The 27,260-nt window shown below is 41.9% G+C and overlaps 1 protein-coding gene across 1 annotated transcript; it reads right to left on the bottom strand.

Annotated features, from left to right (window-relative positions):
• Positions 1–563: 563 nt before the first annotated feature.
• LOC121523503 (ectonucleotide pyrophosphatase/phosphodiesterase family member 1-like) lies at positions 564–26,891 on the bottom strand. The gene is made up of 11 exons (XM_041808422.1): positions 26,757–26,891; positions 24,665–24,752; positions 19,549–19,677; positions 19,319–19,444; positions 18,608–18,668; positions 14,341–14,438; positions 13,544–13,623; positions 11,660–11,779; positions 5,136–5,245; positions 2,763–2,828; positions 564–645 (listed from the first exon to the last, which is right to left on the bottom strand). The coding sequence occupies exons 1-11, from the start codon at positions 26,796–26,798 to the stop codon at positions 564–566; spliced, it is 1,002 nt and encodes a 333-aa protein (XP_041664356.1). The 5' UTR covers positions 26,799–26,891.
• Positions 26,892–27,260: the final 369 nt, after the last annotated feature.

The following is a 27,260-nucleotide window of genomic DNA, read 5'->3' as shown; positions in this document are numbered from 1 at the left end:
CACCTAATGACAGCTGGGATAGGCTCCAGCCCCCCGGACCCCCAAATGGGATAAGCAGTATAGAAAATGGATGGATGGATGATTTAAGTGCATCATTAAGGGAGGACCCCATTTACTGGGCTTTAAGGGGCCCCAGTTGTTCCAGATGGTGGGCCTGTTCAGACTGCACTGGAAGATCAGCTAATCCTACTGATTACTAACAGTCAAATCGCATGAACAGGAACACTCAGACTCAACAATGTGGTCATGTTTGGTAACAGTGTTGGCGTTGTTTATCCCTCTTCATTAACTCCTCCATTAGAGGTGTATTTATGTGTCTGTATAAACAGGTCTTAGAGAATATCTGCCATCTGTTTGAATAAAAGGCTCCTAAATGTCAGATGTTGTTGCTCCACTTTGTCATTTATAAACCACAGTTTTTTTTAGGTTTTTGCTCTTATTTTGGAAAAATCAAGCATATCCAGACGTCTCTAACAGGCGTCTAGGAAGCAGCGCTTTGGAGTTACTTGTTATGTGTTCTTTTCTCTTTCATTTCTCACAGTTATGTGATTCACTGAGTCTTCTTAACTCACCCCTCCGCTCACAGGACCGTAGCTGTGTCCAGATTTATCCGGCTCCTCCAGATACAGCGTGTAGAAATCTGGTCTGGAAGAAGAGGAAGCTGGAGTTATACGGCCTTTTTAACAGAAATGCACCAAGCCAGACCTGGTATCACATAGACCAGGTTCTGATCCTGGCTCACATAGACGGATGGAGTATTGATCTAGAAACAACAGCAACACCGGTCATATCCTCGTCTTCAGGAACAGTCATGTAGAGCCGCTGACTGACTGATTTACTGCCTGGTTACAGAACAGCAAAAACTTTTTTGAGGTCATGTAGAGGTTGAACTGTTTTCTTGATCTCTGGAAAGTTCATGCATCATAGAAACTGCAGTCATTTTTACTCTATTTGGACCGGGCAGTCACCGTCCTTAACTGTGCAGGAGACTCTTTATGCAAAGAAGTATCTTTTATGGAGCAACGAATCACAATATTTGGCTACAACAGAGCTGACAGTCTTTCTCTGTACAACACCAATTCCAAAAAAATTGGGTCGGTGTGTAGAACAAAAAAAAAAAAAAACAAAATGTAAAATGGTATAAACCCATATTTGATTCATAATAGAATAGAAACATCAGATCAGATGTGAAACTGAGACATTTTACCATTTTGGTAAATTTGGAGTTAGATGGCAGCAACACATCTCAAAAAAGTAGGGACAGGTCCATGTTTGGAACATCCCCTCTTCTTTAACAACAGTGTGTGAATGTCTGGGACCAGCTGATAGGAGAGGAACGTTGTCCCATTCTTTTCTGATGTAGGATTCTATCTGCTTAACAGTCCTGGGTCTTCTTTGCTCTAAATTTTTTCTGTTGGGGAAAGGTCTGGACTGCAGGCAGACCAGTTCAGGACCTGGACTCTCCTCCTGTGAAGCCATGCTGTTGTGATGGATGTGGTCTGTGGTCTAGCATGGTCTTGCTGACAGAGACGTTGTCTGGATGGGAGCATATGTGGCTCTAAAAGCTCTCTCTACTTTTCAGCATTGATAGTTCCAGATGATAGAACTGCCCATAGGCACTAATGCAACCCCATACCATCAGAGATGCAGGCTTTAGACCTGAGCCAGGAGAACAAGCTGGATGCTCCCTCTCCTCTTTAGACCACAGGACACGGCGTCCAAGGTTTCCTCTGACCACAGAACAGTTTTCCATGTTTCCTCAGTCCATGTTAAATGAGCTCTGGTCCAGAGAAGACGGACCACGGTGGTTCTGGATCCTGGTCACATATGGCTTCTTCTCTCCATGATTCAGCTTTAACTGTCATTGGTGGATGGCACGGCCAACTGTGTTGACAGACGATGATTTCTGGAATGTTCCTGAGCCCATGCAGTGATTTCACTACAGAATCATGCCTGTTTTTAATGCATTGGCCCCTGAGGGCCCCTGAGGGCCCCTTCAGCCTTGTCCCTTGCTGTCAGAGATTTCTCCAGATTCTCTGAATCTGTCGATGATGTTATGGACTGGAGATGGAGGAAGATTCAAATATTTTTCTGAAATAGTTCCACACTTTTTCACAGATTGGTGAACCTCTGCCCATGTTTACTTCTGAGAGACTCTGCCTCTCTAAAATGCTCCTTTTATGGCCAGTCATGTGACTGACCTGTTGATAATTAACCTCATTAGTTAGGTGCTTCTCCTCCAGCTCTTCTTCGTCAGTACATCTTACTTTTGCAGCCCTTTGTTGTGTTGTCCCTACTTTTTTGAGATGTGTTGCTGAGCGAATATTTTCATGAAATGGTCGGCAGTCTCAGTACCAACATCTGATATGTTTTCAGGTTCTATTGTGAATCAAATATGGGTTTATGAGATTTGACATTTACTTCTCTTCGTATTTATATTTAACAGGGACCCAGCTTTTTTGGAACTGGGCTGTGATAACAAGCATACACAGCACTGAAGACTGCATCCATCAAACGGCAGCAACATTTAACCCCTGAAGCCTGAGTGAAGTCATCTCCTGTAGTCTAGTCTGTGCATGGAGATGAAGTGAAGAAGAAAACCACGGCACAGCTTAAAGGAATGTGGTTATTGAGTCTAACTGGTACCAGCAGAGTCCCAAAAACCAGCTCCTGGATCAGCATCACAACTAAACGCACTGGGCTGGAGCATCTCTTTGTCACAAACCTGCAGGAAATATTTGTTTTTTCCAGAACTAACCAACCTTTGGTCCTCAGGAAGCTGCAGCCACTGGAGCACGGTGAAAACTCTTTCCTCAAACGGGACCTTACTGGAAGGCAAACACAGAGAAGGACGGGGTCATTAGACTTTAACCTGCTGATCACGTGTGTTTCAGCTATGGCGCCTTTTTCTCAGCTTATTCCTTCAGTGCAGGGGTGTCAAACTCAGTCACAGCAGGTTGATTCTCAACTTGGTCTAACCCGAGGGCGAACAATTTAAAGTCTAAATAAATAAAAAAAGATAACGGGGGGAATATTTAACCTTAAAATTTCAACCTTATTTTCATCAGAAATGAATGATGGGAAAAAAAACTTGGCAATGATGGTAAATGATGTTGTGATTAAAGGGTGAACATGGTGAGTTAAAAACTCAAAATCTGAGATAAAAGAATCAAACTAAGAAGTTTAAAAGGCAAAAATGACATTTAAAGTCAAAATATTTTTTAAAAGGCAAAACATGAGATAGAATACTGAAACCATTCATTTTAAAAGTCAACAACTGAGATAAAAGTCAAAATCATGATTTTTTTTTAACAGTCAAAATATGAGGTAAAAATCGAAATGATGAGTTTAAAATGTCAAAATATGAAAAAAGATTTCAAATGAATGAGTTTTAAAAGTCAAAATATATATATATAATTAAAATCATGAGTTTTTAAGGTAAAACAACAATTCAAAGTTAGGAATTCAAACAGGTCAAAACATGAGATAAAAGTCAAAACCATGACTTTAAAAGGTCAAAATAGGATTTAAAATGTAAAATTATTAATCTCAACAGTAAAAATAAGAGATTAAAATTAAAGTTGTGAGATATGAAGGTTAAAATAGGAAACAAAAATTCAAAACCATAATTTTTAGTCATAACTGTGAGATTCAAAATTGAAAATATGGAGAAAACACTAATTTCTTTACCACGTTCCTGACTTTTTATCAAAGTATTTTAACTGTTTACTTTTTCTAATTTTTTATAAACCATCAAGGTTAAGTTTACATTTTTATACTGGAGTAAATCTGCAGACCTCATACTGGGGGGCCAGTTAGAATAAAAATATCATAGGCTCTGGTGGGCCGCGTATAACTGTACCACGGGCCGGATTTGGTGCCCGGGCCTTGAGTTTGACACCCCTGCTTTAGGGCTGGGAGAGAGGAGGGATAAGACACGCCTCCTTTTTCTACTGTCCCTTATCAGCCACAGCATCATCAGTGGATGCTGCTTGGTAGATTAGAGATGAGTTTGAATGTTTTCAACCTCATTTTAAGAAAGACAGTTTATTCACGCTCTCAGCCAACAGCACTACATTACCCACAATCCCTGAGCGTCACAGCAACGTCTCTGATTGGCAGAGCCACAGAAAGACTAAAATCAGAATTTAAATACTTTGTGCTTCCATGTCAAGATTTGGGCCTTAACTGATAACCAGGACCACTCAGTACACAGAAACAGAAGGTTACGTTCAGCGGTGAAATCGCTGTTTTAAAGCCAGAATCAGTCAGGTTGGCCTTTAAAGCTTCATTCAGGCTTGACAGCTGCTGACAACAGTCTAAAAAGGTTTTAAAGGTCACATGTTTTGTAAAATACACTTTTTCAGGCTTTTTTAACAAAAATGTGCCCCGGCCTGTCCACAATCCCCCAAGAATCAGAAAAATCCATTCCCTCCCCCCTCGCTTTCTCCACCGTTCTGAAAATGTGTGTGGAAACAAGCCGTTCTCAGATTTTACCCTCATGATGTCATGTGGGGAGTTAGCCCTGCCCTCAGGTTTGATTGACCCTCACTACTTGGAAGAAAGTTCCACCCTACTCTCCTGATCCTCTTCTCAGCTGAGAGGACGATCAGGAGAGCCACATCCATTTCCTGAGAGGGGCGCGGTCAGGGGCGGGGTCAGACAGCTCAGTAACATTTAAAGCCACAGACACAGAAACAGCTGGTTCTGAGCAGGGCTGACACAGAGGGGTTTTTAGACATGCAGAAATCAATACTGGAGTGATTTTTCAGTGGCAGACTTCACAGGCATGCTTGAGGACCTCTGAGACCAGTGTAAACTTATGAGGGTAACATATGAGACCTTTAATATCCTGTCAGTTCACACTGCTGCAGCTGGAGGAGACGGCGTTTCCACAGCAGGCCAACAGGCACCAGGGACATGTCTGACTTAGTGCTGAGAATGCTGACACAGCTCCTGCTCCGGTTAAACAGGGAGCTGATGCCTAACCATAGAACAATAGCACAGGAGTGACAGAGGAACTCCCACTCACGTTCAGCATTTCCTGCAGGGTTTAACTGAAGTTTAGTCAGACTAGCAGCAGGTTTCTGAAAAGCAAAGGCGCCATATTTAAACATTTAAAATGACCATCTCACCCATCGTAAGGTTTGTAGAGGTCAGGGTAGCTTCCATTGATTTTGACGTCAGACCCAGGCCAGAAGAAGGTTCCAGACTTCCGCCCCTGGTCCTTTGCTGTGAGCCAAATCTGCAACGACAAAAGATGGATGACTGCCACTGAAAAGTCAGCTTGATCAGAATTAAATCTAAATATTTTTAAACTGTTATGAGCATGATTATATCCCATTACAGCAGTCGTAGGGTTTTGGACCCATCAGCCCCAAAAATCAACTGTTCCAACTTTTGTGGTGTGTCATAGAGAGCAGCAATCAAGGCCACATATGGAGGGTGAAGGCCGGCTCAGATTCAGACAGATCTGGTCTGACTGCATCGTCACAGCTCCGGATGGAAGTGTCCAGAATGACAGACTTGTAGTGAGACATACTCAACAAAGATGTCCCACAACCCAAGGCCGTCAATAAAGGGGGATAAAGGAGAGAGCTTTCTGTGGCCCAGCCAAATGGGGGGCCAACGGAGGTCAGCAGAATCAGGGTCCACTGTAAAGTTAAGCTGTGAAAACCATATTTACTTATTTATTTACATATTTACAACACAAAACCATTTTATTCATTTATGCTGAAGTTCAATATAGCCTTAAAAAAATGAACTACCCTTTCATGGTGATGTTAAAAACTGAGACACTATTAATAGAAAATAGCTCAAAAATTGTGGAAAAAAGAGAATAATTGGGTAAAAAAACAGTGGCCAGGCAATGGGGTAAAAAGAGCGAAAAGTGGCAGAAGTTGGGTAAGGGTGCTAAAAATGTTGCAAAAATTGTGAAAAATAAAACAACAGAATGTGGAAAAAGTGGCAAAAGGGATCAAATCAAGAAAACTGGGTAAAATGTGACAAAGAAAAGTGGCGAAAAGGGGCCACAATTAGCAAAAAAGTGGCAAAGGGTGAACGGTAGCAACAACAGGCAGAAAAGAGGGGTGGCAAAAATTGGTTCAAAGTTGCGACAAAAATGGTTAGAAAGGCAAAAAGAAGTAGCAAATGGTTGACCAGGCGAAGAGAAGTCGAAAATGGGCTAAAATTGGCACAAAAGGGAAAAAGAACCGTAGACAAAAAGTAGTGGCAACATGGGCAAAAATGGGTTTACACCGCGTTCCACATTATTATGCAAATGATATTTTTCTCTGATTTTCCTAAATATTAATGCAAATGACAGTCAGAATATTTTTCAAGTAATCAGCCTAGAGCATAATTCAAATGTTTTTGAACAAACTTCATAATGATAAAAATTATTTTCAAAAAGATAAAAACCTCAACATGCACTGTTCCACATTATTAAGCACAACAGAGTTTTTAACATTTTATAGGTTATAAAGAACTGAACATGTTCATGTGTTGAATCTGCAGCATCAGGAGGTCATATTTACTGAAATCAAAGCTATCTCAATCAAAAACATCTGAACAGGCCAAGTTCCATGTTAACATAGGAGCCCTTCTCTGATATCACCTTCACTATTCTTCATCCATTGAACTTGTGAGTTTTTGGAGAGTTTCTGCTTGAATTTCTTTGCAGGATGTCAGAATATCCTCCCAGAGCTGCTGTTTTGATGTGAACTGCCTCCCACCCTCATAGATCTTTAGCTTGAGGATGCTCCAAAGGTTCTCTAGGGTTAAAGGTCAGGGGAGGATGGGGGCCACACCATGAGTTTCTCTCCTTTTATGCCCATAGCAGCCAATGACACAGGGGGATTCTTTGCAGCATGAGATGGTTCATTGTCATGCACGAAGATCATTTTGCTACAGAGGGCACGGTTCTTCTTTTTGTACCATGGAAGAAAGTGGTCAGTCAGAAACTCTAGATACTTTGCTGAGGTCATTTTCACACCTTCAGGGACCCAAAAGGGGCCTACCAGATCTCTCCTCATGATTCCGGCCCAAACATGGCTCTGCCCCCTCCTTGCTGACGTCCCGGCCTCATTGGGACATGGTGGCCATCCACCAACCATCCACTACTCCTCCATCTGGACCATCCAGGGTTGCACGGCACTCATCAGTCAACAAGACTGTTTGAAAATGAGTCTTCATGTATTTCTGGGCCCACTGCAACCGTTTCTGCTTGTGAGCATTGGTTAGGGGGGGCTGAATAGTAGGTTTATACACGACTGCAAGCCTCTGGAGGATCCTACACCTTGAGGTTGGTGGGACTCCAGAGGCACCAGCAGCTTCAAATACCTGTTTGCTGCTTTGTGATGGCATTTTAGCATCTGCTCTCTCTTGAATTAGTCTGTCAGAAACCTTCCTCATTATGGCTTTATCTGCAGGAACCCGTCTGTGCTCTGAATCAGACACTAATTTCTTCACAGTACGATGATCACGATTAAGTTTTCCTGAAATCTCTCATGTTTTCATTCCTTGTCCAGGGCATTACACTATTTGACACTTTTCAGCAGCAGAGATCCTTTTTCTTTCCCATATTGCTGAAACCTGTGGCCTGATTAATGTGGAACATGTGAAAAAGTGCATTTTGAGGTTTTTATTTAAAAAAAATAACAGTTATCATTATGAAGTTTGTTCAAAAACATTTGAATTATACTCTAACTGTTGATGACTTGAAAAATATTCTGACTGTCATTTGGATTGATATTTAGAAAATCAGAGAAAAACGTCATTTGCATAATAATGTGGAACGCGGTGTAAAGTGGTAAAAATGTGGCAAAAATGATCAATAAGCAGCAAAAATGGTTTAAAGTAACAAAACAAAGTGGCCTATGAATACAAAAGGTGGTTAAATGAGTTAAAATGTTTCAACATTAGAACTCAAAAATAGTTTGGTTTATTTTTTAGCTCCAAAACAAGGAAATTGTTAGCCAGGACGCTAGCACCAATGCAACTCAGCTAACACACAATCATTGATGTCAACAAACCACAACTGGACCCCATGATCAGGGTCCACTCTCTGGGTTTATCAGGGTCCATTCTCTGGGTTTATCAGGGTCCATTCTCTGGGTTTATCAGGGTCCAGTCTCTGGGTTTATCAGGGGCCATTCTCTGGGTTTATCAGGGTCCAGTCTCTGGGTTTATCAGGGTCCATTCTCTGGTTTATCAGGGTCCATTCTCTGGGTTTTTTAGGGTCCATTCTCTTGGTTTATCAGGGTCCATTCTCTGGTTTATCAGGGTCCATTCTCTGGGTTTATCAGGGGCCATTCTCTGGTTTATCAGGGTCCATTCTCTGGGTTTATCAGGGTCCAGTCTCTGGTTTATCAGGGGCCATTCTCTGGTTTATCAGGGGCCATTCTCTGGGTTTATCAGGGTCCATTCTCTGGTTTATCAGGGTCCATTCTCTGGTTTATCAGGGTCCATTCTCTGGGTTTATCAGGGTCCATTCTCTGGGTTTATCAGGGTCCAGTCTCTGGGTTTATCAGGGGCCATTCTCTGGGTTTATCAGGGTCCAGTCTCTGGGTTTATCAGGGGCCATTCTCTTGGTTTATCAGGGTCCATTCTCTGGTTTATCAGGGTCCATTCTCTGGTTTATCAGGGTCCATTCTCTGGGTTTATCAGGGTCCATTCTCTGGGTTTATCAGGGTCCATTCTCTGGGTTTATCAGGGTCCATTCTCTGGTTTATCAGGGTCCATTCTCTGGGTTTATCAGGGTCCATTCTCTGGTTTATCAGGGGCCATTCTCTGGGTTTATCAGGGTCCATTCTCTGGTTTATCAGGGTCCATTCTCTGGTTTATCAGGGTCCATTCTCTGGTTTATCAGGGGCCATTCTCTGGGTTTATCAGGGTCCATTCTCTGGGTTTATCAGGGGCCATTCTCTGGTTTATCAGGGGCCATTCTCTGGTTTATCAGGGGCCATTCTCTGGGTTTATCAGGGGCCATTCTCTGGGTTTATCAGGGGCCATTCTCTGGGTTTATCAGGGTCCATACTCTGGTTTATCAGGGTCCATTCTCTGGTTTATCAGGGTCCATTCTCTGGTTTATCAGGGGCCATTCTCTGGGTTTATCAGGGTCCATTCTCTGGTTTATCAGGGTCCATTCTCTGGTTTATCAGGGTCCATTCTCTGGTTTATCAGGGTCCATTCTCTGGTTTATCAGGGTCCAGTCTCTGGGTCTATCAGGGTCCATTCTCTGGGTTTATCAGGGGCCATTCTCTGGTTTATCAAGGGCCATTCTCTGGTTTATCAGGGTCCATTCTCTGGGTTTATCAGGGTCCATTCTCTGGTTTATCAGGGTCCATTCTCTGGGTCTATCAGGGTCCACTCTCTGTAGTCATCAGGTTGTCGAGAGTTTAATAAATTGTGCACATTTGCTGCAATCTCATGCTGACTCATGTTCACCCCTTACTTAACCACCTCTCATGTAAAACAAGCGGGGCATCGGCTCAAACATGACTCTAGCAGATCGACTGGTTGTATTGAAGTACTCTTTCTCATGCTACTGAGTCAAAGCATCCCAGCACATTGGACTCTTACTCTATTTGACCCACCCCAGTCTTGGGGATGGTGGGCAAATAATCCCAACAATGCAAAGAAGTACCTGCATTTTGCTAGAGGCTGGTGCCAATCTCTTACCCTGTTAGGGTCACACCTGTAGTCCGGTCATACTGTTTGCCAAGACTGGACAAGATTGATGTCGCATCGACGTTTGACGTGGTGCCAGTGTTGTCTGAGTCGACTGCTAAGCTCACCTGTGTCTGATTGTCCTAGCCCACCTGTAGCTTATTACCCTTGTGTGCACTGAGCCCTCCCCTTCTGTCAGGTTATTGTGTTTGTGTGTGATTCCACAAGATGGAAAGCAGAGAAATGAGAGTGGGAAACAAGTTACTAAGAATGTAAACGTGTGGAAAACATGGTTTAATATGAGCCCTTGAATATGATTTTAAACAAAACTTAACAAAGTGCCAAAGTCATAGCCGTTATTGGATCCGTAATCTGAAAAAATATCACGTACTCAGACCTTGCACACTGAGCCCGATGTGTTTTTTATTTGCCTTTACTGTGAAAATTCGTAGAATGTGGCAAATAGTTTCGTACTGCGAGCCTTTGGCTCTGTCACCCCTTTAAAATCCGGATGGATCCATCCTGACTGAGAGCTTCATACCGCACCTGCTCATGCGTCATAGCGCTGACCCACGTTGGAGAGCAGCGTTCTAATTCAGTCTCTGTTATGACCTGTGAGTAGGTCAGAACTTCTGCCTTTATCTGTCAGGTTTCCACTGCTGATATCCACACAATGCACAGGCAAACTACGGTGTTTGAAGTCAGGTCTCGATGTGAGAGAGGTAGAGAGAGGGAAGTTGGGTGGGGTTAAGCAACAGGAGAGAGAATAAAGCTACAGGTGCTGAACTGAACCATCGATCACTGCTCTGTGTTATGTTTCCATAGTTGGTATCCACATAATAAATGAGCAAACTTTAGTGTTTGAGGTGAGGGATCATTGTGTGAGAGAGAGAGAGAGAGCGAGGACGGGTCAGGCAGGGGTGAGCAAGCGAGGAGGACGCAGCAGGCGCTGTTTTGAATCATCAATCATCCATTTAAATGACTTGGACTGATGTGAAATTTCACATAAAATTGAACCTGTTCCAAAAATAAATATGACAGATGAAAATTTTGGCATCAGTGTTTAAACATGATTTTATTTTTTAGCATGTGAAAAATTTGGACGAAGTACGCCAACTCAATGTTCAAAGGCCTTAACTGTGCCCTCCGCTGCTCTCTCTGTTCCTCTAAATACCCCTCCTCCACTCTGACTGCTGGTTGAACTGGTGTGCTGCAGTCAGACGGAGGAGAAACCAGAGAGCCAGAAGGACCACCCTGAGGACTAAAACAGATGATATCTGAAGCTAAATAAACATGGTCTCATAAGGAGATGTTTATGTTGGAGCTGTGAGAGAGGATATCCGCTGGCTGTTCACATTAATTCTGATGCTTACTGTTATGTCTTACTGTATATTACTGTATATTTGACCCAAAACAAGGATAGGTGGGAGTCATTTTCCAATAAGGGGTAAGTGAAATGAAATATTTTTGATTTTCCCCCTCACACACAAACCAAAAGCCCTGAAACAAAATAATCTCTTTTTCCTTAAACTCAAACACAAATAGAGAGAGCCAACTGATGGCGTTGACCCTCACACACACTTAAAACCCAACCCAAACTGAGCAGCAGCCTGCTCCCTATATAGCCTCCCAGCTCTGCTGATTACCAACAGCTCTCAGCTGGGAGCAGCCACCTCAGGTGCACCAAGTTTGCCTAAACGAGCAGGGGGAATTTTCACTGGGTTTTTGTGGGGAAAAAGTAATCTTGATTCTTAAAAATCTAAGAATTCATAACATTACCTTAACTGAGCCACACTTACAGCCACTGTGGTCTAAATCAAGGATCGCCTGGGGAGCCAAAATTCCACCTAATCTTATCTAAGAGCTTATTGTAGCTCTGTTCTCTCAGCAGTGAGATTTATGATCAGGTAGAGTGTGAAACCCTCAGGTTTGTCCATGTTGTGTTTACAATAGCAGCCATTAAATTTGAACTGAAGCTAAAGAGACTCACAGGCTGGCCGAGGTACCAGGCAGGGTTGTCTTTCTCTGAACTGGACAGGCTGAAGCTGGCATCAAACACCGGGTCGTACATGCTGTTATCAACCAGACCGTTGGACTCTGGATATAAACCCTGAAGGAGAGGAAAGCAGGCGTGTGTTAAAGTCCTCCTAAATGTAGTTAGCTGGATCAAATATCAGTGAATTTAACCGACATCAGGGCTCGATGCCTCTGCTTGTACCAGGGCTTGACAGATGCTACGGCCCACTTTAAAATAAATAAATGTGTTGTTCTCATGAACATACTGTTGTTTAATTTTTTTTTTATTTCCTTCAAAATATAATTTCTAATCGAGTTTATAGCCATTAACGCCCAAGTAGGTTGATCTATGGGGGGGGGTTAGGAACTCTATTGTCAGAATTCTGACTCATCTATGAATTCTGACTTAAATCTCATAACTCTGACTCTGATCAGTGATGTTTTTTTACTTTTATCTCAGATTGCTGACACTAATCCTAGAATTCTGGATTCTCCCGTTTCTGTGTTTCTGACTGGTGAATCCTGCAAAGCTACCGTCTGAACCGTTTGGGCCCGGTTAGAAAGTGACGGGACCAATCAGTGACGAGGGGCGGTACTGTTGGGCGTAAGCAAGCAGCAACAAGAGGTCGGTGCAGTTATGGCAGAAGAGCTTAGCGTGGATGCTGCTAAAGCTCCAGTTTTATCAGAACTTGACGACATTTCTTCGTTACAAGAAGAACAAAGAACAGCAGTGAGTTGTTTTCTTTTCAAAAACCACAAAAGTCGAGTTCTGACATGTCTATGTTTGGGATGCATTGATTAATAGATATTTTCCCCCTCTTCTTTATCTATCTATTATCACACTATAAAATTCAATGGATGACTCTTGTTTGACATGGAGGCTTTTATTTTGAAATGCTCACCTTTCCTAATGGTCACATGATTTCCTTTTCTTCTAGTATTTCATGAAATAAAGAAAACAAAATGACAGAATTGAAAAAAATGAAAATAAAAATTGGACCCTTTTTTTTAAAATGTTGCTTTTCCGTTTTTTGTAACCAAAATGGAAAAAAAAAAAAAAAAAAAAACAGAAAAACAACTTGTTTTTTTAAATCTTTTTACCATTTGTGGTTAAAAACAAGAAAATGGCTCATTTTCCGTTTTTTCCATTTTTGGTAAAAAAAAAAAAAACAAAAACGGAATAACGACAGTTTCTCCTATTTGTAAAGTCTGGTTTCAACCAAGAAATGGATCTGCCAGAAAATGCACTGACCCAGAACGTTCATCCAATCACCTTCTGAGTTTTTTTCAAAGGCTCTGCCCTTTCCCCAACACTGTCCATAAGAGGGTCACCACATGGATGTGTGAAACATATCCATCTGGCATGTCAGGTTAAGAATTCTGACTCTAATCTGAGAATTCTGGTTTAATCTAAGAATTCTGGCTTTAATCTGAGAATTCGGACTCTAATCTCAGAATTCTGACTCTAATCTGAGAGTTCGGACTCTAATCTCAGAATTCTGACTCTAATCTGAGAATTCGGACTCTAATCTGAGAATTCGGACTCTAATCTGAGAATTCGGACTCTAATCTGAGAATTCTGACTCTAATCTGAGAATTCTGACTCTAATCTGAGAATTCGGACTCTAATCTGAGAATTCTGACTTTAATCTGAGAATTCGGACTCTGATCTGAGAATTGGGACTTAAATCTCAGGTGTCCAAAGTTGGATCAGAACCATGCGTCTATTGTCTACCAGTGGACGCATTGTTGGCACCTAGCTGATGCTCACTGACATGCAGCTATACTGTATGTGTGTGTGTGTGTGTGTGTGGGTGGGTGTGTGGGTGTGGGGGTGTGTGGGTGTGTGTGTGTTTACCGTCACTATGGTGTAGTGGTTTGGAAACGTCTTGCTTGGAAACGCGGCCTGCATGTATGGAGCGGACGTCCCACAGCTCCCTGTGATGTCAGAGAAAGAACAGGTCAGAACACAGAGACTGATATCTGAATGTTTTATCAAATCAATCATGTGATGTGTGTTCTTTTATTAAACAGGAAACTTGGTGTAATGAAACGAAGAGTCCCTTTTTCAACGCTCCTAGCCTACATAACCATGCCGTGATTATACTGCTAACAGATTCATCTGAGATCAGTGTGGTTGATGACATTTAACTCCTTATTGCCTCTGGTTTGTTGATGACTCAGATTTCTCTGTAAATTTGAAAACAGGTCGACTTGTTTTGTCTTGAACTTCTCATTTCATGCAAAAAGGAGTGATTCAGAAGTTTCTTTGGAAGTGAAAAAACTTCAAATGACAAGCTCAGCTCTTTTTGACTCTTTCAGAAAAATCCTTCAGGCCAATTCACAGAGCATCTCTGAGCTCTCTGGAGACGGATCTGTCAGCAGACTGAGCAGGTGTGTGTGTGCAGACACTCGTCACAGCTGCATTTTTTCAGAGATAAAGCTGGATGGATACTTACTGTGACAGTTCCAGGCATGTTTCTAATTCACGGTTAATTTCATAATTTAGCCTAACCCTAACACCCTGAAACCAGATTCTATCTGACAGGAAACATCTAACAGAAGCCGGCCACACAAAACCCTTCTCAAGTGGTTTCAGGTCCTCTTTACCCCTCAGGACAGGAAGTGTGGAGACGTGATAGGTTTGACACTAACTCAGTTTGTCCAGAACAGGAATCAGATGGCTCCACGTGGCCATATACTCCGCCCGGAGTCCGTCCAGCGAGATCAGGAGCAGAGGCTGCTGCTTGAAGCTACGATGGAGGAAATAAAATAAAATAGAGGAAATTAGATGGAAAACATGCAGGAACATTCAGCGATGAGCCACAGAGCTGCCACAAGATAAAAACAGGAAGTAGAGTCTAGTGTATAGATATTATCAGTGCAATGCTGTTAAAGTCCTGAACAGGTCATAAAATGTGAAAGATCTGCAAATGCAAGCACAGATCTGCAGCTGCGTAGAGCAGTCAGCATCAACAGTGACCTCAGGATGCTGGACTTCATGGCAGAATACCCCAAAAAACTCACATCTCAGACCAGCCAATGAAAGAAAAAACTGAGATGGTCTTAAGAGCACAGACACTGGTCACTGGAGGACTGAGGACTGAAGGACTGAGGACTGGAGGACTGAGGACTGGAGGACTGGAGGACTGGAGGACTGAGGACTGGAGGAAGGCGTCATGGAAGGATGAGTCCAAGTTTGAGGTCTTTGGATCAAACAGAAGAAACCAAACAGAAGCATGGGGGAGGCAGTGTGATGGTCTGGAGGTGCTTCGAAAACACGGAGTGGAAGTGGAACCACAAGATTTTGCAACAGCATGCCATACCCCAAGGACAGCACTTGACTGAGGCCAGTTTAATCCTACAGCAGGATAAAGACCCAAAACCCTCCTCCAAAAGGTGTCAGCAATATTTAAAGAACAAGCAGTCAGTCAGAGTTCTGACTGATGGAGTGGCCGGCACACTCTCTGGATCTGACCCCTACTGAGCTTTTGTGGGAGGAGCTTAACCGTACGGTACGGTGGAAGACTCCATCAAGCCAGTCCAGCATGGAGGGAACTCTCATCAGAGGCTGGAAAAATCCACAGCTAGAATTCCTGAGGTCTGCACGGCTGTATATGCTGCAGGAGGAGGTTTTAATGAAGACGAAGTCTGAAGAACTCATTCAACATTTCCATTAAAATCTTCATTTTTAACTCTGACAATGTCAGCATGTCCTGTTCATTTGCTATTCAGAATAGTTTCATGTGTTTCCGTGGAAACGAGAACATTTCCAAGAGATCCTGAACTTTTGAGCTGTATGTATTTATTTATCCGAGCATTTGGAGAGCTTGGTTTAAACCACGGGTGTCAAACTCAAGGCCCTGGGGCCAAATCCGGCCCGTGGTACAGTTTTACCCGGCCCACCAGATCATATGATGTTTTTATTCTAACTGGCCGACCAGTTTGAGGTCTGCAGATTTCCTCAAGTATAAAAATGTAGCCTAAACTTTGATGATAACATCCTTGTTAATTCATGAAAATTAGAAAAAGTAAACAGTTAAAATAACTGGATAAAAGTCAGGAACGTAGGAGGAATGGGCGTTTTCTCTATATTTGTAATTTTGCATCTCACATATATGACTAAAAGTTATGGTTTTGACTGTTTATTTTATATTTCAACCTTCACATCTCATAACTTTGACTTTTTCTCTCATTTTTCACCTTTTAGATTCATAATTTCACATTTTAAATCCTATTTAGACCTTTTAAAGTCATGATTTTGACTTTTATCTCGCATATTAACCTTTCTGAACTCCTAACTTTAACTTTTATCTCATTTTTGACCTTTAAAACTCATGATTTTTAATTTTATATCAGTTTTTTACCTTTAAAAATCATGATTTTGACTTTTATCTTACGTTTTGACCTTTTTCAACTCCTAACTTGAAATTTTATCTCATTTCTTTACCTAAAAACTCATGATTTTTAATTTTATTTCATATTTTGACATTTGAAACTCGCGATTTCAATGTTTAACTTATATGTTGACTGTTTAAATTCATGATTTGTAATTTTATCTCATATTTTGCCTTTTAAAAACATTATTTTTGACTTTAAATGTCCTGTTTTTACCTTTAAACTTACCAGTTTGACTCTTTATCTCAGATGTGGAGTTTTTATCTTGTCGTGTTCACCTATTAATCGCATTGATTTACCATCAACGCCATGTTTTTTACCCCCATGATTCATTTCCGGTGAAAATAAGGTTGACATTTTATTGTTAAATATCAACCCTTATGGTTAAATATTGAAAAGAGAGGTTGCAGAATATTGGGTGGATGTACAGGACAGATGAGGTGAGAGTTTCTCTGCTGCAAGTATCAGGAAAGAGAGAGAGAGGGCGGATACACTTCACTGACCACAGATGGCAGCGATCTCCAGAAATAGATATCTTCAGGGTTAATTCACTGATGTGTGACGGCCAGGAAAAGTTTGTGTTTGGTCAGTGTTATATAAACAATTCCTGGATCATTTTTATCATACAAACCCTGGACTGATGTTCAGAGAGAGGAAATAAAACACCTCTCAGAGTGAGGCCCCCCACGGTGATGAGGCCCTGCGCCCTATGCTAGTCTGCGTACAGGCAGGGGCGGGCCTGTGTTTGGAAGTTGGAGTCATCATGGCCGCACCGCTCTAGAGCAGGGGTGTCAAACTCGAGTCTGGGGACAGATTTGCTCCAATGAGGGCCGGACTAGTTAGGCCAGGAGTGTCAAAGTCAATCACGGATTCTGAATTCAGGCCTTACCTAAGAGCCTAACAAGGTCAACATTAACTATAAACTGTCATCCTCATTTCACCATTAGCAAAATACAAAAAATATAAAAAACACTGAAAACTAGAAAAGCTGTCTTTTTTATAACTAGTTAATTATTTACAGGTTTCTAGTTCTTTCTACTTCTGTTTTTATTTCCAAATAGTTCCAGAGAGACGGCTGCAGCTGAGCAGTGCTTTACTACTGATGGTTTTAAATGGTTTTATGTCTGTCCACTCACAGTTTTCACTACATTAGTTTGAATTCACACATTTAGTGATGAGAAGATCTACCATGAATTTAGTTGTGCATTTCTAGCATTTAAAATTTCTGAAACAAAAAAAAATCTAATCTTTGTAATTTCAAAGTGTTTGTGAGTTGTAAAGTTGATAAATCAGCGCTGTTCAATGTCTTTCTTTATGGCCAACAAAGCTTTGTGCTGTTTAGGGGGTACTGGGCTGGAACATGAGGGGGTACATGAGTGAAAAAAGGCTGAACCACTGAGTTAATGCATACATGAGTGGGGTCAGGTTAAACATTTTATTTCACATTGTATTTTATTTTATATTGTGCATTGGTGGAAAGTCAGTGCTTAATAAACATTTACATAATTTTGTATTTGATTTATTCTTTAAAGCATTAATATTAATTTAAGCAATTGCAATTAATTTTAGTGAGGTTAGTACACAGCCATAGCCATAAATCTATGGTACTAATACCTGGCATAATTATTTCTTTCTGTGTTTCCGTTTCAGCCAAGAATTTTCATTTCGATGCATCCCTAGTTTAAAGGCAAAATAATGCTTTAAAAAGGAAAATATATGAAATAGAAAGTCAAAAAAAAGGTAAAAAATATGACTTAGAATTTTAAATTGTGAATCTTGAAGGTTAACATATAATATGAAAAAGTCAAAACATGGAAAAAAGTCAAAATCATAAGTTTAAGTCAGAATTGTGAGATGCAAAACTGAAAATATGAAATGACAACATATATTTCTTTTCCCATCTTTCTTATTTTTTATCTAATTATTTTAACTGCTAACTTTTTTGGATTTCTATAATTTAACAAGAGAATCTGAAATCATCAAGGTAAAGTAACGTGTTGATACTGGGGGAATCTGCAGACCTTTTACTGGTGGGCCAGTTATAATAGAAAGATGATCTTGCGGGCCAGATACAACTGTACCACGGGCCGGATTTGGCCCCCGGGCCTTGAGTTTGACACCCCTGCTCTAGAGGAAATGTTACTATTCTGACAGTGTGACTTGTTGATTTTGGGCTCAGATTTTTCTGCCAACTTTGAAGGAAATTTGAGCGAAACATGATCTCAAAACGTATGAATTTAAGTTTTGCAACAATATTGACTCCATACTTTTTCACTAAAAATATCTTTATTATTACTCGATTTTATCATCTTTAAGAGATGATCCTGCTGGTACCTGAGGCACGCTTATTAAAGGATTATTTCAACAAGAAATCGTCAAGAATACTGGAAGTATTGAGCAAACAAAATGCCACTTTGTGCAGAAAATCAAGCTGAAAGCAGGACGTCTGTTTATGTAACGGAGATCTCAAGATGACTTAAAGTAAATTAGAGCATGCCTGTTTGATTACCAAACACTTTCTTACCTTTTGGGACAAACCGCAGACGACAAGTCATCACACGAGTCCTCAACCCACTCCGTCTCTCCTGCAGCAGATCGATGAAAATTCACAAAGTATAAGTAAAGTGAACCAGATTATGGAATCTAATCACTAAAGTAGGATGTTTAAGTCTGATATATTAAAGGTGAATTCAAACATTTCTGAAAGCACCTGAAACTTCTACAAACTTCAGCGTGCTCTGCGCTTCAAAGCAGGCGAGGAAGTTCAGGAAGGATGTGCATATATATCTCCAGAATAGAGATGAAGGTGATAAGGATACATGGAAAAGTTCAACCAGTAGCATTGGCTTAAAGGTCTATAGAAGATATGGTCAGAGTGACTCTGACAGCATCAAGTTTGCAGTTCCAACCCTGACGTTTCCAGCTTAAACAACATAAAGAGACTGACATGGTGATGGTGCAATCAAGGATTTAATCTGACTCTGTGATCATGTGAGTCTGCCTCCCTTTAAAGTCTTAAAGTAGGATTTCCACTAATAAAAGAAGCTTCCCGACCCTTCACCCCTCACCTGGATAACCTCTCTGCTGTACTGATGGGTCCATGTCCAACAGTAGTGTTCCTCTTTGGTAGTATTTACAGTTTAACCTCGTCTTATCTCTGTTTCTCTCTACTCAGCCTCTTTCATGTGGGCTGTCTAATCTTCTCTTGGATCTTATCCTCACTGCACATCCTCACCGTGGCAGACATGTTTGTAGTTGGTGCAGCAGTCTCCTGCAGACAGACAGTCATCAGAGCAGTGGCATTTGCTCTTAGACAGCCTGGTCTCTCCACAGCGCAGCCTCGTGCACTCCCACTGCTCAGCTGAAAGAACAACAGCAGGAAGCTTCACTCCAATCCAAGCACAAAAACACCAGCATAAGGGTGAATCATTGTGGACTGTATGGAAGGTGAGTGAGGAGTCTTACTGGGGACGGTGCAGATGTCGTGGTAGTCGTAGCAGCAGCTGTTGTTACAGCCAGCGTCACACCTGCAGCCGGGGACGTCTCCGTCATACGGCTCATAGCAGCGGTTCCTGCAGGACGTGTGAGGAACGACTGCAAAAGGAAAACACAAGATTATTCAAAACATTATGAATGCATCTGTTTCTTTCTCACTCCAACCTTTTTCTTCTACCTATCCAGGACCAAGTCCCTGTGGCAGCAGGCTTAACAAGTCCACCCAGACATCCCTCTGACATGGGATACCTAACCCATCAACCCATCCAGAGAGTTCTGGGCCTGCCTGGAAGTCTCTTCCTAGATGGACTTGCCCAAAAGACCTCCAAAGAGAGGCGAACAGGGGGTTCCTGATCAGATGCTCACCTCAACTGACTCCTTTCAAAGAGAGGGAGCGGCAAATCAACTCTGAGCCCCCCTACAAGAATCACACCTTACAGTAGTGGAGGGGTTTGTAGGGCACTTGCTCTGGTAAAGCAAATTGGTCCAGGAGGGTCAGGGTCCAGACTAAAAGTGATTCAGTAAGCCTCTGTGAACCACCTGAATCATAACAGCTACCTCACCCTGAAATGGGAAAGCAGGGCTAGTCCTGGAGCTAGACGTGGGGGTTTCTGGTGGCCAGGATTCCCTCCATGTGGGCTGGTCAGGCATACAAATATTTTATATATTGTGCTACAAGTTTTTGTTCTGGGCTACAAGATTGTCAACCTCTGTAGCACCAGCGCTATGGGCAAAAAAAGTTAATGTACAGCCCTGTGGTCCATATGGTACTGATGGGTTTTAAAGGTTAGGAATATAAAGTCTTTTTACTGCTCTTCTCTGTGGTCTGAACATCTTGTTAAACATGTTTTATCATCCTCCCAGTCTTTAATAACCTCTTTACATGTCTGACAGCACACAAGCAGAGTTTCTGTCACATGTCTGGGCTGTTTTTCCTGAATCTGAAAACTCATGAACAGCTCTGTCATCAGGAGGAAATGTTAGTTTCTCACCCTGAGAAGTCGTCTCTTCTGCTGACTGTGCAGGATCATCCATAATATGTACATAGGCGGGTTATCCACACCTTGAAGTGCATTGGAATATCATGTGACCCTTAGAATGTTTCCTTATAAAATCCTCATGTGACTTATGTCCACGTAGAGGGCACTTAGAGGCCAATATGTCCCTTTATGTCCACTTAGAGGGCACTTAAGAGGCCAATATGTCCCTTTATGTCCACTTAGAGGGCACTTAAGAGGACACTGTGTCCCTTTATGTCCACGTAGAGGGCACTTAAGAGGCCAATATGTCCCTTTATGTCCACTTAGAGGGCACTTAAGAGGCCAATATGTCCCTTTATGTCCACTTAGAGGGCACTTAAGAGGACACTGTGTCCCTTTATGTCCACTTAGAGGGCACTTAAGTGGCCAATATGTCCCTTTATGTCCACGTAGAGGGCACTTAAGAGGACACTGTGTCCCTTTATGTCCACTTAGAAGGCACTTAAGAGGCCAATATGTCCCTTTATGTCCACTTAGAGGGCACTTAAGAGGACACTGTGTCCCTTTATGTCCACTTAGAGGGCACTTAAGAGGTCACTGTGTCCCTTTATGTCCACTTAGAGGGCACTTAAGAGGACACTGTGTCCCTTTATGTCCACTTAGAGGGCACTTAAGAGGTCACTGTGTCCCTTTATGTCCACTTAGAGGGCACTTAAGAGGCCACTGTGTCCCTTTATATCCACTTAGAGGGCACTTAAGAGGTCACTGTGTCCCTTTATGTCCACTTAGAGGGCACTTAAGAGGCCACTGTGTCCCTTTATGTCCACTTAGAGGGCACTTAAGAGGTCACTGTGTCCCTTTATGTCCACTTAGAGGGCACTTAAGAGGACACTGTGTCCCTTTATGTCCACTTAGAGGGCACCTAAGAGGTCACTGTGTCCCTTTATGTCCATTTAGAAGGCATTTAAGAGGTCACTGTGTCCCTTTATGTCCATTTAGAAGGCATTTAAGAGGACACTGTGTCCCTTTAAACACAGAGGAAACCTTGTCACATTTTGTCCACATGGAGGACACCAAAGAGGGCACACACTATCCAACACACTAGTGCTGCAATTTGTCAAACATATGGACAGTGTTAGGCCGGCCAGACGATTTTAAAAGAGACACAAACTCAGTGGGAGAGGACACATTCAGACAAAACAAGACAATGGTGCAGTCAGACCGCAGCACAGACAGACCCGGAGCATTTAGGGGTAAGTTCTCCCCACAGTTATCCTCATACTTCATGGTTACAAAATACAAACAATGTGTTTCACCACTGAGGCAGAGGCGAAGTTCTTGGTGTAAGAAGAATGTTCATTTTATTACTTGAACGGCGGGACACACAACAGTCAGGCAAGCGAGAGAGATACTGTTTACGTCAATCCCCTCTTTACCATGGCAACAGGCATCATTTCTTCTATGATTGACACACAAACAAGAGGTCACTCTGCCATCTAGTGGCCAAAAAAAAAGCATTACCCCATACAGGTGCCACAAATGCAGACAGAGTCCTTACTGTAAATCTCACCACCATAACAACAGGTGGAACACACCACAGTCCATCAGTGTCAGAAGGTCACAGAGGTCACAGGACGTTCATCTTTGAGGTGCCCCGTCTCTACTTTTTTGATATGTGTTGCTGCCATCACAAGTCAAAGCTTTCTCCTGTATGGTCTATTCAGAGGGAATCTTTTAAACAAGGCTCTGGTTGGATTGTTATCTCTGCAGTGGTTGTTGAGGCGGGGGGCATGTGTTGTTACAGATGCTACAGAGAAATAAAACGTAAAGGTGCTTACAGCTGCCAGAAATCTTCTTCTAATAATGGTAAATGATTACACATGGACCCTTAGAAAGCACACTTTCCTCAGACTGAATTGGTCTGATTCAACGTTTTATTGGATCTTTGCTTCCATGGGCCGAAGAGCAGCTGCAGGTCATGGCTGTTAACCCTCCGTCTGATGTTTACTGAGTTCTCTCTGTGCTTTGTTTCCTTCGTCAGCTTTTAATTGGCCCTCCTTTGAGCTCCTAGGACTGAACAATCATCGATGAGTGCAGCATTTCCAGCATTCATACGGAATGAGCCATCACTTTGGAAACTCAGCAGTCTTATGGGGCCAAGATGATGGGAAACTCCACAGACCCTTGAGCCAGCGACTGGGGTCAATCAGCAGCACTCAGGCATCAACACTGACACGGTACGTTCATGTCTTCAAAAGTAAAGTGAGATGGATAGAAACATTTTACCCATGAGTCCTTTCCTGAATCAGTCCAGTAAAGCTGACTCAGCGATGTGATTTTTCTACCTCACTGCTGAAGCCAGTCAACTCTTGATGCAAACTCAGATAGGAAATTATTATGGCTGAGTGTATAAGGAAACATGGGGGATCTGTGTAGAGCAGGGGAGGAAATTGGAGCCCGCCACCTTCCAGATGTGGGTATCAACAAAAGTCGGCTGACAGCAAACAGCATTCCCTGAACTCTGATTTTCCACTTGTTCCTGCGGACTTTTAACCGGACACTCTTTCATACATCAGCATATTTCACATTCTGCTTGGAAACCTCCGAGAGAAAATGTTTGGGAAGGACAGATCTCTCCACAGAATTCTCAGAAGGTGAGTGGAAAACTGTTCTGTCACATTTATAATGGGCCACCCTGAGCTGGACAGACAGCTGTAGGTAATGAAGAGTGGAGCTTGATGGTGGATAAAACTCATGCCGAGGCCAAACAGGAGAGGTGCAAAAACATCTTCAGCCAGGGAAGCTCTCAGTGCTCCTCTTCACTCTGGACTTCAGAAAGAAATGTGGCCCAGTTCTGGTAAAACTGCTGCGATGCTACAGCAGCATCCATAGCCACCAGAAGCCAAACCTCACCTGTAGCTACCGCTTCATTCTCCTCTAATGATGCTGATTGGTCAGGCCCTTTCTCAGGCCTGGTACAAACGTTATGGAGCTTTGACAAATGGATCTGCCTGATGACAGACCTGGAGTGTGGCCCCTCCATCAGTTGTGGTTTAGTGGCAGTTCAATCTGAGTTTGAGGACCTGACAGCAACAGAGACTCTAACCAGGCTCATAATAAAAACAAAGGTCAACTTTTTCTCTTCATGAACCAGCCAGTGTATCCTCTTTAACTGTTTAAACCACGGGTGTCAAACTCAAGGCCCGGGGGCCACATGCGGCCCATGGTGCAGTTTTACCCGGCCCGCAGGATCATATCCTATTTTAGCTAAAAGTGGCCCACAGGTCTGAGGTCTAATCTCATGATTTTTGTATTTTATCTAATATTTTGAGCTCTAAATCCATGATTTTTATATTTTATCTAATATTTTGAGCTCTAAACTCATGATTTTTATATTTTATCTAATATTTTGAGCTCTAAACTCATGATTTTTATATTTTATCTAATATTTTGAGCCCTAAACTCATGATTTTTATATTTTATCTTATATTTTGATCTTTTGAAGTCATGATTTTTACTTTCTATTTTATATATTTGCCTTTTGAAAACATTTTTTCTTATATTTTGGTCTTTATTTACCCTGTTGGGCCCTCAGGTTAGAGCTAAACTCAGATTTCGGCCCCTGCTGTGATTGAGTGTGTCTTTATTTACCCTGTTGGGCCCTCAGGTTAGAGCTAAACTCAGATTTCGGCCCCTGCTGTGATTGAGTGTGTCTTTATTTACCCTGTTGGGCCCTCAGGTTAGAGCTAAACTCAGATTTCGGCCCCTGCTGTCATTGACTTTGACACCCCTGGTTTGAACCTTTCCTGTTATTAAATAGCCTACATGCTGTAGACCTCAGTGACTGTCCTATGTCCTACGTCATGCTGCTTCCTAGGATAAAGTGGTGGGTGAAAAAGGAGGGTGGCTCATAGATTTTCATTCCCAGACTCAACTAAAACTAAAAACAATCATGTTTTACATCTAAATGAATCAGTGCAATGATTCTACCTATCATACCACCGAGTCCCTCCTGACCGTATTGATGTGATGACGAGAGCAGCTTTGAGTTAACGGCTCTAAGGTCAGTGAAAATGTCTGATGTGTTTTTTTGTGTCCATCATCACCTTCATCTCGACATTTCTGCAGATCAAGTCCGAGTCCAAGTCCCAGGCCGAGGATTATGGTGACAACGGCCACCGCCAACGCCCCGATCTGTAAGACACAAAGATGAATCATAAATATTGTCAGGATACAAACATTAACATGGGTACATTTTTAAAAATTAGAATATCATGAAAAAGTTCACTATATTTTGTCACTCTTCTTTGTAAGTGAAACCCATGTATTATACAGACTCATCACACATAGAGTGAAATATTTCAAGCCTTTATTTATTGTTGATGATTATGGCTTACAGATATGAAAACCCAAAATTCAGTGTCTCTGAAAATTAGAATATTACATAAGATCAATAAAAAATGGATATTTTAAACAGAAATGTCAGGCTTCTGAAAAGTATGTTCATTTATGCCTTCAATACTTGGTGGGGCCTCCTTATGCATGAATTACTGCATCAATGCGGCGTGGCATAGAGGCGGTCAGCCTGTGGCACTGCTCAGGTGTAACTGAAGCCCAGGTTGCTTTGATAGCGGCCTTCAGCAGACTTCTTGTGAAGTGGGTTTGAAGTTGTTACCTGTGCTAAAAGCCTTTTTAGTCTGTGGAGACAGATGCCTTGGATTCTTTCATGAATGTAGAGATCGGTTCATACCCTCGTCTAAGGACTACTGCCTCTTTGACCTCGTTTTAAGAACCTCTCCAGCACGGCTGTCTGTCTCTTATGTTCCTCTATTCGAGCATCTGTGATGATATGGACGTTTTATGGAATTATCCATAAAACTCACATTTGTACCACTGAGTTTCAAACTGAGGACGCAGGACTGTCATTAACATAAACTTCTCAGAAATGATCCTCCAGTCTGGAGGAGTGTCTCTCAGTATTTGTTGAATATCTACCACAGAAGAGGAGCAGAGATTGTCCTCAGGGACATTCATGTTTGATTGCAAACACCTATGTTACGTTTCCTGACATTCCTGTGCAGTCCCAGCATGTTTACCTTTACTCTGGTGCTATTAAAAGCACACGGACATGTTTGAGCTCAGCAGGAGTCAGATCCAGGTGATAAAAGAGAGCACAGTTCATCCAGGAGAATTCAGGGTCCTCTTAACTGGCTGTGGTTAAGAAAAAATTATTGTACTCACTGATGGTTTTCTTTAAAAATATTTCAATAACAAAAAAACCATCAATCTTGTATGAAAAGGTATATTGTAGTTCTGATAGACATAGCTATGCAACCAGACATGCTACCAGAGGAAATTTTACACTACCAAAATCAAAAACAAACACAATTAAACAAATGGTTCTGTACAGAGATATGCAAGAATGGAACAAACTACCAGACAACATTACACAAGAAAATAGTCAAATCATTTTTAAGAAGTTAGTCAAGAAACACATGTTCACCATAGAGATTTAATATTTAATACAGGACAATTGTAAGTACAAGCACGGCACCTTTTTGCAACAGAAATAGTTCTTGGATATGTACACCAAAAGTATGGGAAACTGTAAAATCTGTTTTAATCCTGTCAGATCTGATTCTGGGATTGAGTTTCAATGGCACTGGATGTAACATCAGTGGGCTATAGCAAGAGAGCATCACCCCCACAGAGAGAAACGGTGGGGGAGCATCAGGATTTGGGGCTGCTTTGCTGCCTGAGGGCCTGGGCCGCTTCCATCATGTTTTTCCCAGTATCCCACAGGATAATCTCAGGGTGGCTGTCCACCAGCTGAAGCTCAGAAGGAGCTGGCATGGCTTCAAAAAAAGAAAATCCCCCTTTAGGAGCAGCCCAGACCTGAATCTGAAAGATGCTGAGGAATAATCTCAAGAGAGCATTCATGTTCTTTATTAATATTGATCTAGCTACTTACATGAGTTCAGAGCATAAACATTTGACTACAGTAAAGACTGAAATGTAAGGACTCTGTCTTGACTGAAACTAGATTAAAATGCTGAGTTTATATAGACTAAATCCTGACTACAGTATGGCAAAAACAACAAAACATTTCCAACTAAAAGCTAAGACTAAATTTGAAATAGCTGACAAAAGCAACTCTGGCTTGTAACTGAAAATATAAAAACCAGAGGAGATACTCACAATGATCTTCTTCTTCTTGTTGGATTGCTTGGTTATCCCCATGTCCACGCTGTCACACTCTCACAAAGTAAAACATGATCGTCTCGTGTGAAGAATCAGAGATACAGCGGTGGTGACCTCCGGACTAGGAGTGAGCTGTAAATAAATAACTGATTAACAGAAGAGTCAGATAACCTCACGTTCTTCTGTTGTCATTCTGTAAACTCCCAGGTGACGACGACAAAGTCTTTGACACCTTTCACCTTCAAAAACAAACCTGGCACAAAAACTCACCTGAGGCACACGATGCGGAAGAGATCAGGGCTATAACAGGGTGATGATTAGCTGAAATGAAGAGTTTATCTGAAGGTGGGACTTCATTAGAAGACAGCATCTGATGCAAACATCAACAACAGCTGATAACTGGAACTTTTATTTGTTAATTTGAAAGGTTAGTCAATTAAAAACGTGATAAAGGGCTATGAAAGATATCAAAGTTCTTCAAATTTTCTCCCAATTAACCAG

This window comes from Cheilinus undulatus, linkage group 16 (assembly GCF_018320785.1).
Source record: "Cheilinus undulatus linkage group 16, ASM1832078v1, whole genome shotgun sequence".
NCBI classification, from domain to species: domain Eukaryota; kingdom Metazoa; phylum Chordata; class Actinopteri; order Labriformes; family Labridae; genus Cheilinus; species Cheilinus undulatus.
This window is presented reverse-complemented; position numbering and strand designations above follow the sequence as displayed.

Bases quoted from the DNA above. Each gene is read 5' to 3' on its own strand.
- LOC121523503 (XM_041808422.1), bottom strand. From the start codon at position 26,798: ATGGGGATAACCAAGCAATCCAACAAGAAGAAGAAGATCATT. The intron at 2,829-5,135 runs GTGAGATGGTCA...TTTGCCTTCCAG, and splicing joins CTCTACAAACCTTACGATGG to TAAGGTCCCGTTTGAGGAAA. The intron at 646-2,762 runs GTTGGTTAGTTC...CTCTTCTTCCAG, and splicing joins CAGCTTCCTGAGGACCAAAG to ACCAGATTTCTACACGCTGT.